This window comes from Dasypus novemcinctus, chromosome 26, assembly GCF_030445035.2.
Source record: "Dasypus novemcinctus isolate mDasNov1 chromosome 26, mDasNov1.1.hap2, whole genome shotgun sequence".
NCBI lineage: Eukaryota > Metazoa > Chordata > Mammalia > Cingulata > Dasypodidae > Dasypus > Dasypus novemcinctus.
In genome coordinates, this window is record NC_080698.1 from 53,332,229 (window position 1) to 53,351,525 (window position 19,297).

Here is a 19,297-nt window from a genome sequence, read left to right on the forward strand (position 1 = left end):
CCCGGACAGCTTTTATGAAATCCAATGAGAGAGTAAATTAAAAAAAAAAAATCCATTGCCTGGGACTTACCCCTCCCAGATTCCGATTTAATTGGTCGGAGGTGGGGAGCGGGCACCCGTCTACACGCAGCATCTTGTTGAATCCTCACTACAACTGGGGGTGGAGGCGCCTTTCTCTCTAACATCGGGGACACTGAAACCCAGAGACGTGGACTGCCTTGGCGGTCACACGGCCAGTCCACGGTGGGGCTGGGGTGTGGGCGCAGAAATCAACTGTCGCTGGAGGCCTGCCCTTGGCTCCCAGAAGAAGGAGCCTCTGTAAAGCTGAGGCACCAGAAGCTTCCCCGGGAATGCGTGGGCACGAGGAGCAGGGCACCCGATGGCAAGCAGGTGATAAAGGGCCTGGCGGTGCCAGGATGCGCTGGCGGAAGCCCAGCCCGCTGAAGGCAGAGGCGGGGCCGGGGTGGGGGCCGGGGTGGGGGCCGGGGTGGGGAGGCACTTTTTCCCCGGCCGAGCTCTGCCTGCCAGGCCCAGGACGGGTCACTAGCCAGGGACTGGAGGGCCGCTGGGTGGGCAGGGGTCCAGGGCCAGGCCCGGGAGAAAGGAAATCACATGGCCGGGGTCACAGGCCAGCCCCAGGAATGGAGAAGGGGGGAGATATTTCAGGCCCGAGAGGAAGGGCCCAGTCCACCAGATGAATCACCCGGAATGGAGATTATCCTGAGGAAGACCTTGGTGGGGGAAATTGTGATCAACGCCCTCCTCCCAAGGTGACCTGGAGCCGGCGGCCAGCTGGCCAGAGAGCGGCGCGGCCGAGTGTGGGCTGGGAGCGCTCAGATGTCTCTCCGATGGTCTGCCACTCCAGGGGTTTTCCAGAGCCCCTCCAATGCGAAGGTGACACCGCCACTTTAAAGTTGAGGAAATGGAGCCTCAGGGAGAAGGCATTTGCTCAAGGCCCCACGGCCAGGGAGGGGCAGAGAGAGGATCTGGAATTGGGGTCTCCTTTTCGATTGCTGCCAGCTTGCCTCCTGGAAGCGGGGAGCTAAGACTGCCACTGCCTCCCCCCTCCAGGTGCACCCGGGATGGACATGAAGTTTCACAAACAAAACAACCCAGGGGCAAGTCCAGCCCAGCATCTTACACTTGCTTTGAAAGGAGGTGCTAGACTTGTCCAATGTCCACATTGTTCAAATGGGAAAAATGCGGTCCAGAGAGCACAAAGGGGCAAAGGGCTTCCCTCCCCACCATTCCAGTGTTGAGTCGGGCAGAAGCAACCCCTGCTTCCCAGCTCACAGGTCTACACCCGGTGCTGTTATCTGGGGTCAAAAGTACTACTGCAGAACGTCTTCTGGTTTTCTCAAGTGTGGTCCTGGACCATCAACATCACCTGGGAACTTGTTGGAAATGCAAATTCTTGGGCTTCTCCCCAGATGGGCTGAATCAGAAACTGGGGGCAAGGGGTGCAATCTCTGTGTTAACAAGTCCTCCAGAAGAATTCTGATGCCCCAACCACTTCTCGGTTGCTGCCACCAAATCCAAAGCACAGGCACACATACTCTTTCTGTACTTATTTAGTGTGAAAGGGCTTAGTGATCTTAACCCTGAGTCTAGTAGAAAATCCCACTCACCTGAAGGCCCCCCCAAGGGCTCACAAGCCATCAGGGTGCAGAGGTCCTTCAAAATCAAAAGGGGTAGAGGTTCTCAAACTCGTGAGACATGCAAACCACTTTAAAGAAGAAAGGTTCTTGTGCGCTGCTTTCTATGCACAAAACACTGGTTTAACTGATTTTTGTTATACTGTGACTTAAAAGCACTATCATAAAACTAAGTATAGGCTCTTCTGCAATTCAAAAGCCAGCAAGTTCCAAACTAAATATAAACAGCAACTGCTATCAACACTGCAAAACCCATGAATTTTAAATGAATGGCATTGACAGTGTGGCAAAGAATATTGATTTGCTGAAGCCAACTGGCAGTTTGCAGCCTGCCCTTTAAATTTCCCACAAGGTACTACCATGTGTCACGGGATGACTCAGTTCTACAACTTCCCTCTATCACAACTCCTCCCAAGCCTACCTGCACACAGTGCAAGTGCTTTGAGGCATTATTTACAGATTATTGTCAACCTCTGCTTTCTTGTCATTATGAAAGTGGTTTGAGCTGGCAACCTCACAACTGTAGACACAAATGCCAACAAGAGCACCAAAATCAATTAGAAGGTGGTTCTCAGCTCTAAACTTATCATCCCAGTAATCCAAAATATGTCGATGTCAGGTTAACACTGAAAGAAGACAAGGCACTTTTAAAATTCTTGCTCTTGGAGCCTTGAGCATGCCTCTCTGGAAACCTAAGGGTCTACAGACCCCCTTTGGAGAGGACACAGTCTTAGACCTGGGAGGTGTGGCCCTGTTTTGAGCTGCAGAAATCAAAGCCCAGAAAAGAGCAGGGACCTTTTCTCATCCTCCTTAACTCCAGCAGCTGATTGCCCATCGATACGAGGAAGAATTGTGTCTCAGCCACAGCTGTGCCCCAGGCAAGGGGCTCCCTGAAATGACGTGAGCTGCCCTCCTTGAGAGAGGTCTGAGCAAGGCTGGCACACTGCGCAGGGGGACAGCATAGAGGAGGTGTGGGCGGTGGATGAGGACCGGGCCACAGCAGGGATCCGCAAAGTCCTGTGTGCCCACAAAGCCAAATGTGGCTGGCACTCTGCTTATAAGCAGAGAAGTGGATGCATGCCTGCCTCCTTCAGAAAGTCCAGTTTGAGTGGTCTGGAGAGGCTCAGGCATCTGTATGTGCAACCAGGTAAGACTGATGCACATAGAAAGTTTGAGAAACACTGGCCTACGTGACCTTTTAAAATTCTTTCTGACCCTAAAGTGCTGGATTCTAATCCACATCATTATCACCATTAATAATCAAAATCATATAAGAGCTGTCATGTGTTGAGTGCCTGATATAGGCCAGGCACTCTGCTAAATGCTTACATATATGACCTGCATGTAGCCCTTACCCAGGAGATCGCATTATTATTTTTCCCCCATTTTTTAAAAAGATTTATTTATTTATTTCTCTCCCCTTCCCCCCCGCCCCAGTTGTTTGTTCTCTGCGTCTATTCGCTGTGTCTTCTTCTTTGTCCGCTTCTGTTGCTGTTAGTGGCACGGGAATCTGCGTTTCTTTTTGTTGCGTCATCTTGCTGTGTCAGCTCTCCGTGTGTGCGGCGCCATTCCTGGGCAGGCTGCACTTTCTTTCGCGCTGGGCAGCTCTCCTTACGGGGTGCACTCCTTGCGCGTGGGGCTCCCCTATGTGCGGGACACCCCTGCGTGGCAGGGCACTCCTTGTGTGCCTCAGCACTGCGCGTGGGTCAGCTCCACACGGGTCAAGGAGGCCCAGGGTTTGAACCGCGGACCTCCCATGTGGTAGACGGACGCCCTAACCACTGGGCCGAGTCCGCTTCCCTATTTTTCCCCATTTTATAGACATGGAAACCGAGGCTCAGGGTTCCTTAAGAACACGTAGCAAGTGGCTGAGCAGGACCTCAAGACTGCGTGGTTCTGTTGCCCCAAAGCCCTCAGCAGGGCTCTGGGGTGCTCTGGTTTGAGAACTGACATGGCCCCTAGCTGGCCATGTGTCTTGGGAACCCCTCATACCTGTTTTGGGGTTCAGGTCTCTCAGGGTCTAGCTGTCCCAGGCATTCAGCCAGAATCTGGGCAAGTGATTAAACCTCTCAACACCCCAGTTTCCTCTTCTGGAAAATGGAGTTGTTATGTGGAGTAAATGAGATTCATTCATTTATCCATTTATGCAACGGTGATCCATCAAGGGCTCACTACGTGCCACGTCTCGTTCTAGGAAACGCAGCAGTGAAGAGTGATAAATACCCTACCTCCTGGAGCTGACAGTGCAGAGGGAAAGACAGACAAACATAAGGCCACAAATAACTAGTGTAGAAATGGGGGTGGGAGGGGAATGTGTGACAAGAAGTGCGAGGAAGATAAAGAGAGCCAGGGGAAGAGCTGGTCTAGAAAATGCTATCAAGGGGCAGGAAGCTCAGGGACCACCTCCCTGGGGGCAGCGACACGGGAGGTGATATTCTGCTTTGGTGACGTGAGGGACAACCTGTACAGCTATCTAGGGGAAGAGCGTTCCAGGCAGTGAAGAAAGAACAATGGTCCGTCGGAGAGCCTGGCACGTAGCACATGCTCAATAAGTCGCGCATTTTACTCTAGCACAGAGGGAGGGGCCATTTCCTATTTTACCAGATGGATGGTCTCTTTGTTGCTACTGCTGTCTCTGCTCTGGGGCAGTGGTCTGCGGGTCCCACCTGCCTGCACCCCCTGCCAATGTCCTGCAGAGAAGATGTGCAGATGGTAATGCCCAAGGCAAGAGGAGGAGGGAGCTGCACACTCTCCCACCAGCCTCACACACGGTGGGGGGCCCCCAAATGGATGCTGGGCAGGCACAAGGGATTGTGGCGCTCCCTGCTTGGACCCTTGGTGGCTTCCCGAATGAATGCAGTCTACGTGCCTTTACAATCACCCCACACACACACACCAGTGACTTCTGCAGCCTTTTCCCCAACTCCTCCCCCATGTGCCTCTCCCCCTCCCCACAGGCCGCTCACCCAGGGTCCCCGGGAGCACATGCTCCGACCAGGTGCAGGAGACAGGTAAACACATGGGTAAAGGCGAGGCGGTGTGACAGCTGCCGTGACACGGCCGGCGCGGGGGCTGCGAGCAGTGAACACCCCGGGCAGGAGGGGTGCCAGCGGAGCAGAGCTGAACCCTCAAGGGGTTCTCATTCTTATTCAGGCCTCAGCACAAGTGTCTCCTCTTCAGAGAGGCTGTCTGTGCCCCCTCTAACTCCAGGTCCCCACCGTGTCATCCTCGGTCACCTCTCCTTATTCAACTTCCTTCCGAGCACTAACCCCCCCCTACGAAAGTCTTAATTTCCTTCATCCATTCCTGCAGCAACGTCTCTGTGCTCAGGACAGTGCTGGGTCCTGGAGAGACGTGGTGGTGAGTGTGACAGCCCAGCCGGTCGCTGACCTCCTGGACCTCCCGTTCCTGGGAGGGAAGGGAACAAGAAAGGCACGATTCCCAGCAGGGGCCCAAGAAGGAAACAGAGCAGGGTGAGGTGATGGGAGGTGCTTGGGGTGAAGCCACTTTAGAGGCGCAGTCAGGGAAGACCTCTCCGAGGAGGTGACATGCCAGAGACTTTCTCCAAACCACACAGAGTAATGCCGAAGTTGAGACGAGACTCTCATTCTCTGGTGTTCCACAAGAGTCCTCTGCCCCATGCCCCCACCTCCCTGTATTCCTTCGTGTTGAAAAAGCTCAGACTTTTCCAACAGGCCACTCCAGACAGCAGGATCCTAAGGGACCTGGTGCATTGGGATGTCCCCTCCTCCCAGTTGCTCTCAACAGCTCCAAATACTTCAGTAATAAAAGCTTGTTCTATGGCTTGTGTTACCAAACTTTTCCTATAAGCACAAGTGAAGAGAACAAAAGAAGCAAAGAAAAGGGGGAAGACTTTACAATTCCAGCCCTCGGGGATCTGTCGAAGGACACTGTGTTAAACACAAATGTCCTTTCTTGATCCGTGGTGGCACCACGTGGTGGCATGGCCTCCCACATAACCTAATTTTACAAATGCACACATGAAATTCACTGCGTTCTGGGCCTTGTTCAAAGCTCTTGACATGTGGCATCTTCAACCTCACAACAACCCTAAAAGGGAGACACTACTCCTATCCCCAGTTTGCAGATGAAGGAGGTGAGGCACAGATAAATTTAAGGAACTTTTCCAAGGTCAAAGATAACTAATGTGGAGCCAGAATCTGAACCCCTAGAGTCCTCATTTACAGTTGTGTCTAGTATATAGTAGGGCTCAAAGTGCGTTAGCAAGAACTATTGTTGTGGCTCCCAGAATCCAAATGGCCACTTCTTCTGTCTCCAGCAGGGGGCGCCAAAGCCCATGGCTGACCGTGCACCTGCCCCAGGTATGTCTGCTTTGGCTGAAAGTGGAACAACACCTGCTGAAGACCCTTTTCTTCCCTTGATCCAGGCAGAGGGAGCCAAGAGTGAGAAAGATTCTGGGTTAACCTGACTCTGCTAAAGAAGAACTTCCAATAGTGAGTCCCATTGAACCACTAAGCATTTATTCAAACCTGGCTCTGTGTCTTGGAGTGAATCAGACACTTTTACCCCCTTGGGGGAGCTCACAGTTGAGTGAAGGACTAAGTGACTTGGAAATTTCAGCTCTATCCTCTGGATGAGAAACTAGCCTGGATTTGAACCCAGGTTTATTTGACCCCAAAGTCTATAGGTTTTTTCCAAGCATGGTCCTCAGTTTGATGCAAGCCGTATACTGGATTCTGGGGCTATACAGATGAAGGAGACAGAGCATGAGGGCCTTACATTCTAACAAGGGAGAAAAGGGGGTGAACTCTCCGTCAATATCAGCTCAGGGGCTGTAGGAACACAAAGGTAGAAATGTGTTAAAAAGTGCTACCTTCAAAAGAGATCACATCTATTGTGTTTACTGCTGTATCCCTGTACTCTAAACAGGACCTGGTACACTTGAGCCCTCAGTGAAAGTTTGATGAATTAAAGAAAGAGAACAGTGCTTAGGACAGAGGCAAAGGTAATCAAGACAGACTCTTCAAATCACTTGATATTTGGGGGGGCTTTGAGGGTTGAGTTGGAGTTTTTGCCAGGTGATAAAAGGGGGTGAAGGCATTCCAGGTATATGGCAAAGAATGTAGACATCGCACAGTAGATTAGTGGTCTCTCAACTTAAAAATATTACAACCTACAATATACACACATACAGATCCAAATACAAACACATGCACACAACTGAAACCCTTGTAAGCAATGTCTTCTATTATATTCTAGACTATTTCCTTTATGTGAATGTGTGTGAATCCTAGAGGCAACCCTCTAATTTGCAGAGATATGGGCAGGTTGGCTTGGAAATGGTAGAGGCTGGAAAAGTAATTTGGAGCCAGACTGTAAAGATCTTTGGATGTTGGGGTGATGTACGTGGACCCTTTTTCAGGCCCTGCCTTCCCTTGCCTTCTCTGTGGAGTCCGATACTATGAACTCCCCTCTCACCCTAGCTTCCTACTTCTCTAGCTAGTCCTCTTCATTGTTACTTGTTCTCCCCGCCCCCCCACTGGTTCTTTAAATCGTGCTGAATTCTTGCGGCTCTGTGCTAGAGGTTCTCAGCCTCCCCAGGCTTCCCTAACAAGCCACACTTTGCACTTGTAGTTGAGGGGTCCCCAGTTGCTCTCCATAGCCCAAATGTCTCCCTCCTGAGTGCCGGGGACACACATCCAGCTGCCTCCTGAACGTCACCCACAGACACATCAAACAGCATGTCCCAAAACTGGATTTGCGCCGCAGGTGGGTTTCGCCCCAGGCCCCAGCTCTGCGTGGTCCTTCCCAGCCACACTGTTAGAATCCTGTCCCTGGGGCCTCCCCCTCCCGTCTGTTCTGTCTTCGGCATAGTCCTCCGGTTCATCCTCTTCTCTCTTTGCCATCTGCCATCAACCCTGTCCAGCCTGGGCCTTTTCCTTTCTGCATAACTGTTGAGAGCTCCAGCTCCTTCTTTCGATTCCACACAATAGCTGCCATGAGCCTTCTGAAATACAAATATGATCATGTGACACCCCTGCTTCCCTTTATGATAAAGCCCAAATTTATTTATATGCCCTAAATGTGTCCTCAGATTCCCAATTGGGCCTCTTCCCTGCAACTCGCTATCCTCCACCCCATTCCTTCTAACTCTCCATTCTCTGGTCACCTTGGACCATTCACAGGCCCTGCTCCCTCTTGCTTCAAAAACTCTACCCAGTTAACCCCAACTCTTTCCTTCAGGATCACACTTTAGAGACACCTCCTCCAGGAAGCCTTCCTGGATGAAGAGCCCCTCCTCTGTGATCCCACCATCCATTTTTTATTGCAGTGGCCCACATCTTTCTTCTCCCTTAGATGGACGGCATAACTGAGGGGTTAAGAGCAGATGCTAAGTCAGTCCTCTCTAGGTTCAAATCCTGACTCTGTCCTATGCACCAACCTCATAATATTGAGAAGATCAAAGGGAGTTAAGATGTTCATTGTGACCATGGCTGGCACATCATAAGTGCTACTGATATGCTTAATAATTCAATCAATCCTCGGACGAATTCCAGGAGGGCGGAGAGCGCACTTACCTGATCCACTGTTATATCCCCAGCATCTGCCCAACATCCAGTCACAAGGGTCCCCCAACATTTGTGATATGGATGAATCTTTGGTCTAAGCTAGAAAAGGGACGCATGTGAGAGACGCTTAGGGAGGGAGATAGACGGCTCGGGGCTTAGCGCTGTTGCATCTGAGAGAGGAGGAGGAGGAAAGAACATGTTCAGATCAGACCTCGGGATCGTCCCTCCTAACCCCAGGCTCCTCCAGTCCTCCCAGGTGGAGGCACCCCATCCACCCAAGAACTCCAGCCAGCATGGGAGTCACTGTTCATTCCTCTTTCTCAGCCCCCTCCTTCCCTCCTGGGTGCCCCGCAGCAGGTCCTATCAGCGCTGCTTCTGCACTGTGCTCTGGATCCTCCTCTCTGCTCTGCACCTCCACCAGCTGATCCAATTACACCTGCTGCGTAACAAGCGACACCAAAACTGAGTGACGTGAAACAACCATGTCATTATGCTCACAAGTTACAGGACAGCTCACAAGTTGACAGGCCATGCTGAAAACAACTACACATGCCGCTGCCCGTGATGCCTTGGCTGGAAACCCTCGGAGGCTGGGATGGCCGGGGCGGGAATCATCCTGAGGCTCCTTTACGCTCCTGCCCGGAGCCTGGGCTGGGCTGCCGGGTCTCCAGGTGAGACTTGGCACATACAAGTCACATGTGTATCTTCTTCAGGTCTCTCCAATGTCTTCCTGCTGAACTTAAAGCAAAACCAAAGCTCCTTGGTGTGCCCGCTCGGCTCTGCATGTGCCCATCCCCGTTTCCTCCCTCTGCCCTCGCTGGCCTTGTTTCTCTTCCCTGAGCACAGCCTCGTAGTGTCCTCCAGGCAAAACTGGGCTGGGAAGGGTTGGTGTGTGTGTGTGTGTGATGTCCACCTTGGAGCTGAGCCCTGGCTAGTCTCCCTTCCTGTAACACTGGGCCCCCAGATCCTTTGTCCTTCCAGTCTCAGCTTGAACACTACCTCCTCGGAAAGATCTCTCAGATCTAAAATACAGCCGCCAACACGCAACACTCTCCCTCCCACCACCCCGTGTTCATAGCTGCACGTGTCCAGGTGGTATCTGAGATTATTTATGTGCTTACTTATGGACTGTCTCCCTCACCTACTCCAGCACAGAAGGCACCTCATATTTCCAGGTCCTTGTTTTTCCGTGGTGCTGACCAACGGCGCCCAGCACAGAAATGTGTGAATGTTACAGCATAGGTGAGTGGTGCCTTGAGGGAAGTAGCGAGTGCGTGTGTATGCATATGTGGGTGCTTGGGCAGAGAAACTGAGAAAGATGATCCTGAAGGGTAGGCGGCCTGGGGACCAGGTCGGGAGAGCAACCAGGATCAGGCAGACCTCGGTTTCATCTGGCTCTGCCCCTCACTTGCTGGTGACGTTGGGTAGACACCTTCACCTCCCTAAGCCTCCATTTCTGCAGCTGTAACTTGAGTCTTAGCTCAGAGGAGAGGATGGGCGCTTGGGGTGCTCTGAGCACCCAGTCCCCAGGAGCCAGGCCGAGCTGCACCACCCGCCGCACCCGCCAGGTGTCGACGCGAGCGCGCCGAGAGGCCAGGGGCGCACCTCGCCCTCGGGCGACTCGGGCGCCCCAGGTCTCGGTTCCCAGCGAGGCGACCGCGCCTCAGCCCGACTCCCACTGCACGCCGGGAGCGGGGCCCCGGAGTTGGCTGCCCGACCTGGGCACTCACCTGCCGCCCTCCCCCTCGACGACACGGAAGTAGGGAGAGGGACATCAGCCGAGCCTGTACCTCGGGCTCCGCCGCTTGCTCCGCCGAAGGGGGCTCCCAGAGCGTGCCCTAGCCCCTTCCTCGCAGAGCTGGGCTCGGAAGCCCGTGGGGGGGTTGGGCGGGGGGAGATGTGTGCCGTACCATCCCCCTCCACCCCTACCCCACAGCCCCGGCTCGGGGCGCTCGGCCGAGGCGGGAGGAGGAGCCGCGCTAGCCTAGGGCGCGCATTCCCCGCCGAGCCCGAGTCCTCTTCGCCCGAAGGCAACTCCCGGGAGTCCGGGAGCCCCGCAGCCCACGAATTAAAGGGGAGTGCTGGGCACCGGGGCTCCCACGCTCTCCCCCGGGCTCTGCGCCCCGCCTCCCACCGGCGCCCCGGAGCAGGGCGGGGGCGCTGCGGGAGCGCGCGGGACAAGGAGCGAGAGCGCGCCTGGGGCAGGCGTCCCTGTCCCGGGGGCGCAGGGCGGGCGCTCCGGGGAGGCGGGCGGCCAGGGGGGAGGGGAAGGACGGGGAAAAGGAGGGAGGGAAGGGCGGGCGGGGGCGGGTGGCAGCAGCGCCCCCGCACTCCCGGCGCCTCGCACACTTGCACCCGCCGCTTGCTAGCTCGCAGCCTTGCGTCGCCCCGCGCCGCGCTCGCTCCTCCCTCCCTCCTCCTGCTCCTTGGCTCCCGCGCTCCTGGCGAGGCTCAGGGGCCGAGCGCGCGGACGGGCGCACGGACAGACGGCCCCGGGAACGCCTCGGCCCGCGCCTCCCGGGCGGGCTATGGTGATTGCCCCGCCGCGGCCGGCCCGCGGGATCTGCACAGCCCGGCCCGCGGCCCCGGCGGCCCTCGGGGACTATGAACCAGAAGGCGCGGCGCTGCCTGGGCCACCTTTTTCTCAGCCTGGGCATGGTCTACCTCCGGATCGGGTAAGGGCCGCTCGCGCCCCCTCCGCGCGGGTCCCGGCAAAGTTGGCGCGACCCGGGGCAGGGGTTGAACCACCCGCGAGCCGCCGCCTGGCCACCAGTTTTCCCCAGCCTCTCAGAGGTACCCGGTGGGCGGTGCGGGAGCTGTGGGCGCACAAAGGCCCCCCGCGGGCGGGCGCCCCAGGGACGCGCACACCCCCGGAGGCACCGGGCCATCCCGAGGACGTCTGAGCTTGGAAGCTCCAGAACCAGATAGAGCCGGTCCCAGGGGCGCGCCAGCCTGGGAGTCTCTGGAGAGGGCCAGCCGCTGTAAAAGGTCAGCTTCTCCTAGGGACCTTCCAGGTCCGGCAGATCCCGCAGGGACACCGAGCCACTCCCGCAGCCGCTCCCAGGGACTTCAGTCCCAGAGCCCGAGAGGAACTCCGCGCAAGGAGGCGCGGGCACGGCCGCTTCTATAGACAGGGCAGCCCCAGGTGGCAAGTCGGGCAGGTCAAAACAAACAGGGAACCGGTAGGTACTCGGAGGGACATTCACTGGCAGGGACACACCGCCGCGGGGACCCGTGACCCCACCCGATTTCCAGGGACCCACAGACGCCCAGAGCCCCTTCCCCAGGCGACACACCAAGGGGACAGCGCCTCCCACCCCAACAAACGCGCACAAAGGTAGGACAAGGGGTAGCTGGAGAGACCCAGGGAAACAAGTTCGCGGAGCCAGCACGAGAGAGAAGCGGGACGCCTCGCCCCTTAGAACTGGGTACCCGAGGCCACCGGCGCGTCCGCGGGCACCCCCTCCCCGCGTCACCCCTGCATTTCTACGGAGGTGGGGCCCGGGGCGGCGCTCTGAGTGGGAGGGGGACGCGCCTTGGCCCAGCATTTGCGCGACTAGTCATCCTTTGTACTACGGAGATAGTGCGTGCGGAGCACTGAGGGCTGCAGGGTAATTTAGGGGCTGATAGAGGGCCACCTTGGCAGGATTCAGGCAACCTGCTTCCCTTCCCCCCAGCGGGGAGCCCCTCTCCGCCCCTCTGCATGGGCGTCTGTGTGGGGCAGCGGGGTGTGTGGGTGTGTGTGTGGGGGGGCAGGTCCTTTGTGTTTTGTCACACTCCTCCCCGACACACAGTGCCCCGCCGCGCCGCTCGGGAACCGGGATTCCGCAGGTTGAGCGATCGCCGCGGCCAGCAGGTGCGCGCAGAGCTGACGAGGCGGCCGCAGCAACGACCGCGGGCGGAGAGGCGGCTGCGGGTCTCCTGCCCTGCCTGCCAGGCCGGGTGTTTTAAGTGTTATTGATTCGCCCGGGTCTGGGTGGCTTTTTTTTTTCCCTCCCCCTGCTTTAATCTTCATCTTGGCCCGCGCCCCCGCCGCCCTGCGCGCATCGTGCATCCAGGAAGCGGCTCGGGGCCGATTGGCGCTGGCCGCGTGCGGCTTTATCTCCCTTTTAATTAGAAACGGGGCGGGGGACCCGCAGGGGAGAGAGAAAGGGAAAACAGCAGAAAATAACCTCTCCTGGCCGCCCCGCCCGCCCCCCGCTGAACCTCCCGCCGGCGCCTCGCTGGCCTCGTGGGGACCCAGCTGCCGGGAGGGTGGGGGGACCTACGAGGGCGCCGGCCTTCCGGCCCAGTGCCTGCCGCCCTCTGGGGCAGGGAGGAGCCCGGGGAGGGAGAGGGCAACTGCAGGGAGACCCTGGGCCAGGCTTTGCTGCTTCCTGACCTCAGGTTATCCATCCATAAAATGGACATGAGGGGTAGACCCCAGCACGACCGGTTTCCCGCTGCTGGTGGTATTTTAAGTCTTTCAGGTGACTCCAGCACTAACTCCTTGTTTCAATCAGATCCAATAACTACGACAGCAACGAATGCATTGCTTGCCTGCTGTCTGCCTGGCACCTTCAAAGCACTTCCCACTTTTCACAGCAACCCTTTTAGAAGGGACCTAATTAGCAGTATCTTCATTTTAGTGATGGGAAAACAAATACAGAGAGGGGGTGCAGCTTGCCCTAAGTCACACAGCTTGTAAGTGGAGGAACCTTCCCCCACAGGCTGGATCATTGGAGTCTACCCTCCTACCCACTTAGCTGCTCCAGCCCGTCCTTCCCAGGAATCTGCCCCCAGTGGATCATCTCACTCTGCTGGTGTACAAATCTCCGGAGGGTCTACTAGGTGGTTAGAGGTTCCTCCTGACTTGTGGTGAGGACATCTTCACTGAGGCTTAGTCTTTCTGTGCCGCCCCTTCTTCAAGTAGTTCAGACATTCTCCTACCGTGTAGGACCCGGTTTTATGACTGAGATGAATTCCGAAGAGCCAGCCCCTGTTTCAGATGCCTCACCTGCGGGCAGCCGGCTCGGGGCAGGTCTCCACCTCTGCGGGCCTCAGGTGTCCTGTATGTGGACTGAATGTGACATCCCTCCCCAGCAGGGCTATTTAGGAAGGTTGTTTGTGAGAGCACCTTCCACACTGCCTGCATACGGTAGGAATGCATGCTGCTAAAGTTCACAGATGCATTCGGGGCATTTTGGGGGCGCACCTGCTGTATAGTAGTTACTCACCCCTGAGCGACGTTTTCCAGGTTCCGCAATCCATTCACTCAGGAACTGTTCAGTGAGCCGGCACGCAGCTGCCCTGCCTTCAGAGGGCTCCCTCTAACGAGGAGAGCAGGCGATAAACAGGCGAACCCCTAAATTAAAAACCAGGACACACATCCATGAAAAAAATGCCAAAGACAACCGAATCAAAACTGTCAAGTCAACAAAGCAGGACATTGTGACGGAAAGTTTTGGGGGTGGGGTGGGGGATGGTGTTGGCTGGGTGGCCTGGGAGGTAGTGCGAGCGATGACAAGAAGCCCAGCTCGTGACTGTAGGAGGGGAGGGCTTCCCAGGAGGGGGGGGGGGAGCCTCCCGGACACAGGGCCCGCGGCGTGGCTAGAGCAGGGTGACGGGGCAGGCGTGGACAGGGACGCGCGGGGGATAGAGGGGGCCAGCCTCCGTCTCATCTCAGGGCTGGTTATGAGGAAGTCTCACTTTAAGAAATGCCAGTTGCAGGACGCCTTCCCAGAGCTGAGTCCCGGGGCGGGAATGAAGCCCGAGGCCCTGAGCACCCGGGGCTGGCACCCTCGGGAAAGGGAAGCGCATATTATTCCCACCCAAGGGAGGCGCTGGGGGCAAGGGCTTCTCTTCAAACATATCCTGAAGACCCGTGAAGGTTTATGCAGAAAGGAAGCTCCAGGCGAGGGGGGCGCCCTGCCTGCAGTATCAGGGGTCCTTCTGAGCCTGCTTGGGGTTATCTGGACAGTAGTAAATGGCCCCGGTCTTGGCTTCCTATGGCTGCCGGCAGCAGCAACGGTATCTGGGCCACGCTCTGAAGTCCGTAGAGAAGACCCTGTCTTGGCTTCTGCTGGTGGCTTGCCGGCGGCCCAGGGCTTTCACCTGTCACGTGGTGTTCTCTCTGTCCAGCCATGCCCAGATTTCCTCTTCTTTATAAGGACACCCCTCCCTTTGGACCAAGGGCTCATCCTACTGTCGTAGCCCATCCAGTTCCATCTGTGACCATCCCACCTCTCTAGACCTGGTTCTGTACCAGCTTCGCCGGGTTCCTTCTTTTCCGCGGAGATCCCAAGCGTGCTCCCCTCACAAGACTTTCCTTTGGCTGTTCCCTCAGTCTGGAATCCTCTTCCCCAGTTTGTCCCATGGCCTTTCCAGTCTCTGCTCCCATACCACCTCCTCAGGGAAGCCCTCCCGGATCCCCTGTGCTCAAGCGAACCCAGTCCCGCCCCTCCCCACCGTCCCTCGTGGCCAGCACACCTTCATTTGCCTTCTTTATAGCATGGTTCCCTGTTTGAAATAGGCTGTTGTGTTCATTTGTGTGTGTGTGTGTATCTCCCTCCAAAGAGGAAAAGCTTCCTGAGGGCGGGACCTCACCTCTTGGGTCCACATACTTACCGTGAGAGGTGTTCTAAGTCTATCTGTTCAGTGAATGAGTTGGTGAGGACAGGAGCACCCTGTCACAGGCATCTCCATCCTCTAGGCCAGAGGGCATACAGGTGCTCCAGAGTGGGCATGCAGGAAGAAAATACTAGAAATCTATTTACAATTACTGTTCAAAGTTTTGTTGTTGTTGTTAATAACAAACAACAAAACATGCAGCAATGTATCTGTTATGTACGAATGGTTTTATAAAAATCTCATCACCTGCACACCCACCACCCAGCTTCAGAAATACAGCTTTGCCAGAAGTTCCCTGCCCTTCCCTGAGCTTATCCGCCCCCCTTCACTTCAGAGGCAGCTGCTGTGTCACACTTGGTGTGCCCATTTTCTCGCTTTCCTTGGCAGCTTTGCCACCTACAGACAATTCCTAAACGATACAGAGTTTCACGTTGTATGTTTTTCAACATCTGAACTGAACCTTAGACAAAGGCGACTTGCTTTTTTGCTGAACCTCATGTTTGGGACATACACCATCTTTCTATTTTGTTCAAAAGGAAATCAACCTGCACTGATGGTGACTACACACAATGAGAAGCACCTGTGTGGAAATCACAAACGAGTATACGTGGGCGGGGGGTGCAGGGTCAGATGCTGGGGTGGGCGGTGCAGGGTCAGATGCTGGGGTCGGTGGGGGGTGACGGGGCCTGGCACCCAGGGAGGGCTTCTGAGTTGCTCTCCCGCCTTGCTGGCCTAACGCTCCGTCTTTCTGTGTCCCCTGCTCCAGTGGCTTCTCCTCGGTGGTGGCTCTGGGCGCGAGCATCATCTGTAACAAGATCCCAGGCCTGGCTCCCAGACAGCGGGCGATCTGCCAGAGCCGGCCCGACGCCATCATCGTCATAGGAGAAGGCTCGCAAATGGGCCTGGACGAGTGTCAGTTTCAGTTCCGCAATGGCCGCTGGAACTGCTCGGCGCTCGGGGAGCGTACCGTCTTCGGGAAGGAGCTCAAAGTGGGTATGTGCTTGCCCAAACCCCCCAAGCAGGGTCTTGCAGGCTACGGGGAGACCAGGATTACCCTCTGGAGACCTCTGGGACCCCCTCACCTGCCCCGTGCTAGAATGCCTCTCAACATGGGATCCTGCAGATTTGGGTCAGGTCTCTGGTTTGAATCCACACCACCTAACCTTCATCAGGAGAGTTTCAAACGAGCAGCTAGTGGCTCAAATACTAACTGGTTGATACGGTGCTGACTTTTAAAAATTGGAGTCCAAAATTTTAATGAGCTGTTTCACCTAAAAATACGGATTTCTGGCTTTTGTTGAAAAATTGGAAGACCTCACAATAACTTACCCCTATGTTGACATAGTTGTAATGGGCAGGAGCTAACCATGTGGCTTCCTTTGGCTGGGGTCTGTGCAGTTCAATTGCTGCCACAGTCCCCACCACTCCCTATTGCCCTTACGGCTGGCCTCACAATTCATGCACATGACCTGCCTGTGGGCTTTGTTCTTTGCAGCTTTGGTAGGGATAGGGATAGCTTGCCATGCCCTCACACACACGGAATCTTGGGCCACAAGCTTGGCTTCAGAAGCAATCATGAGAAAAGCCTGGGTGGAAAAGGGGAGGTGGAGAGTGACCTTGGTCAGCATGGAGCTTCCTGGTCAGTGTGTCGGTGGGTCTTCTCATTCGTACACCTTGGCCCCAGGGTCCCAGCATGCTGCAGGCTCACTTCCGAGTCACAGATGCCCCTCCGAGTCAGGCCAGCCCCGGGTCCCTTCGGGCTGGAGGGCTTTGCCCTGTCTGCTCACCGGATCAGAGCGGATCCCAGACTTCCCTCTCTCCCCCAGCCCACGTCAGCAAATCCAACGGGCACTGTCTCGAGACGATCCATCTCACATCCAGCCGCCTCTCGGTGCCTTCGTTGCCTGCTCTCCAGTCATGGTGTTGTCATCTCTGTCCTCGAAGGCCACCTTGAAGGCCATCTCTGTCCGCCCTCTGACCCCTCTGCACCCAGGATAAGCCTTTTTAAATGGAAATCAGATCACGCCATTACCCTGCTTAGAGGCCTCTGGTGGTCCTGTCAGAATAAAATCCCAGCTGCCCACTCGTGCCCCGTGCTTCCTCAGCCTCGTGCTGTTTCCCAGTCTGTCTTGCGTTGAGCCTTCACACATTCCTTCTGCCACAAATTCTTTCCACAGCCCTGTACCTTCTCGCCTCAATTCTTTGCATGGATCACTCCTTCCCAGTCTTCAGGTCTCAGAGAAGCCTTCGCTGCTCACCCCATCTGAAGTTCCCTCTCACCCCAAAGCTCCATCCCACCAGCCAAGCACTTAGGACCCTCTGAATCATTCTTAACTCATTTGGGGTGTCAGCTCCAAGACGGTAGGGACTTGCCTGCCCTATTTGCCACCGAACATTTTCTTCCCTCTTCGCCTTGGAAGGACCTTCAAGACCTGCCAGGTCCCATGGCAGGTCTGGTTCTGTCACCATCTCCTGCCAGTGTCTTCTCACTCACGCCTGAGGGACCTGCGGGCTGGGACCTCTGGTCCCAGGGGAAATTGGCGAGGGGGACAAGGTGGCCTCACTTCGGTGGAGCTCCTTCCTGCAGGCAATTTCTAGGACCTCATTTAAGAATTTTCTCCCCCACTGCCTGCCCTTCCTCCTTCTGCTCTTCCCAGTCTCGTGGCTTGCTTTCCTGGTGGGAGCCAAGGCACAAGAGGGGAGGGGGCCATGCACTGAGAGGGGACAGCAGCTCTGAGGCTCCAGGTGGGCCGACGAAGCCCCAGCCTGGGTGCCTCCCCTCGCCGCTCGCCTGGGGGTTCCTGCATCGACCGCTCAGATCTGCATGCCCGGGACTCCTGTTGGGCTTTCTTTCAAACCTGTGGCTGGGCTGACATATGGGATGTTCCAGATGAGGAAACTGAGGCCCAGAAGGGACTCGCCCCAGGCCAGCAACAGTGAACAGCAGGGTCTCCCAGCCCTGGGTTCAGTCCGGCCCAACTTGAATAGCCGGTCCATTGGCTAGTATTTTAATTAAGCCTGCAGGCTGCCGGGAGGGGTCAGGGGAGGGCAGTACCAAAACAAATGAGCCGGTGCTCCCGGGCCGCGCCCCCAGTGTAGAATGGAGAGAGCCACTGCAGGCCGAGGAGGCGGTATGAGTCAGTGTGCCCAGAAGGAGCGGAGCCCTATGGCAAGACGAATTCCAGCAGGCTTGGGCAGGCGGAGGTGGCGGGAGTGGGAGCAGGAGCCAGGACAGGCGTGGGGTCCTCTGAGCAGTTTGAGTTTCTAGGTGGCCATGCTGATGAAAGATTTCAGCATGGGAATGACCCTGCCAAAGTGTAGTTGAGCCACATGAAATTGCCGGTATTTCATGATTTTCTGACCGATGTAAGCGACTCCATCATACGATTCAACCTATTAGACGTTCTGCAAGATGGTTTAACGGGTAGGTGCAAACGCCATTCATTCATTCCGTCTCTCATTGGTTCAGCCATGCGCTTGCCAAATCTGTACTGAGGGTCCGCCACGGCTGGAGGCTGCTGTTTTGGGGTGCGGGCTTAGGGAGAGTCTCTGGAGCCATGAGGGAGGGGAGCTGTGGGTGTGCCTGGGGGAAGAGCAGGCCAGGCAAAGGGAGCATCAAGTGCAAAGGCCCTGTGGCAGGAACGTGCGTGGCGGCCTGAGGAACAGCGAGGTGGCCGTTGTGGCTGGAGCACAGGGAGGGCGGGGGGAAGTGGAGGGATCAGAGGTCGGGAGGGAGCCAGGAGCTGGAGGGACAGCGTCTGACCGGCCAAGATGGGGGGCTTGGGTTTAATGCCACGTTAATGGAGAGCCACTGGAGGGCAAGAGACAGGATCTGAGTTCTGAGCTGGCTGCGTGGCTCAGGCTGCTGGGAGGAGCATCACCTGCAGGGGCCAAGGTGGGAGCTAGAAGTCCGGTATGGCCCTCCAGCCAGCAGGTGAAGGTGGCTCGGAGCGGAGACGCAGCAGCGGAGGCCTGTTTTGGAAGTGGGGTGGCGGGAGACAGATGACTTGAAAGCCCTTGGAAGAGTCATCCTGTTGGGGGCCTCTGGAGTGGTGGCGTGGGGTCAGAGGGATACGTGGTCAAGGTGAAGGTCAGAAAGCATCCCAAGCATCCGGAAAGGCACTTCCCTCTGAGCCTTGGCCCCCTCTTAGGTCAACGGGGATCCTGCTGGAGGTCGCCTTTTAGGTTCAGGGGGCACCTCGCCCCCACGGGGGTGCCTCCTGTGGGACAAAGCAGCTGACGGGCTGACCCGTAGAGGTGAGGGATCAGGGCCGTGGCCGTGGCTCTGAGAGCCCTGGCCATCAGGTCCATGTTCTGGACAGCAGGTAGGGGGAGAAGTGGTGACGGGCAGGTGCACTGCCTGCAAAGAGACGTCCGGGAGTGCCACCCCGCAATGCTGCTGGCGTCTCGTTGGCCGGGCCGTGGTCGCGTGGCCATGCCTGGCTACGGGGGAAGCTGGGAGTGCAGTGTTTTTATGCAGAG

General features: G+C 56.4%; 1 protein-coding gene and 1 long non-coding RNA gene across 2 annotated transcripts in view; one reads left to right on the top strand and one right to left on the bottom strand.

Moving 5' to 3' along the window:
* Positions 1-6,662: 6,662 nt before the first annotated feature.
* Positions 6,663-10,355, bottom strand: LOC111764382 (uncharacterized). The gene is made up of 4 exons (XR_009183550.1): positions 9,937-10,355; positions 8,705-8,939; positions 8,216-8,376; positions 6,663-7,644 (listed from the first exon to the last, which is right to left on the bottom strand). It is a non-coding gene; the product is annotated as an uncharacterized lncRNA (long non-coding RNA).
* A 194-nt stretch (positions 10,356-10,549) lies between these two features.
* WNT7A (Wnt family member 7A) overlaps positions 10,550-19,297 on the top strand; it is a 64,952-nt gene continuing 56,204 nt past the window's right edge. The window contains exons 1-2 of the mRNA XM_058288243.2: positions 10,550-10,881; positions 15,582-15,808. Of these exons, the coding sequence (XP_058144226.1) occupies positions 10,811-10,881; positions 15,582-15,808 (298 nt within the window). The 5' untranslated portion in view covers positions 10,550-10,810. The remainder of the gene's footprint in view (positions 10,882-15,581; positions 15,809-19,297) is intronic.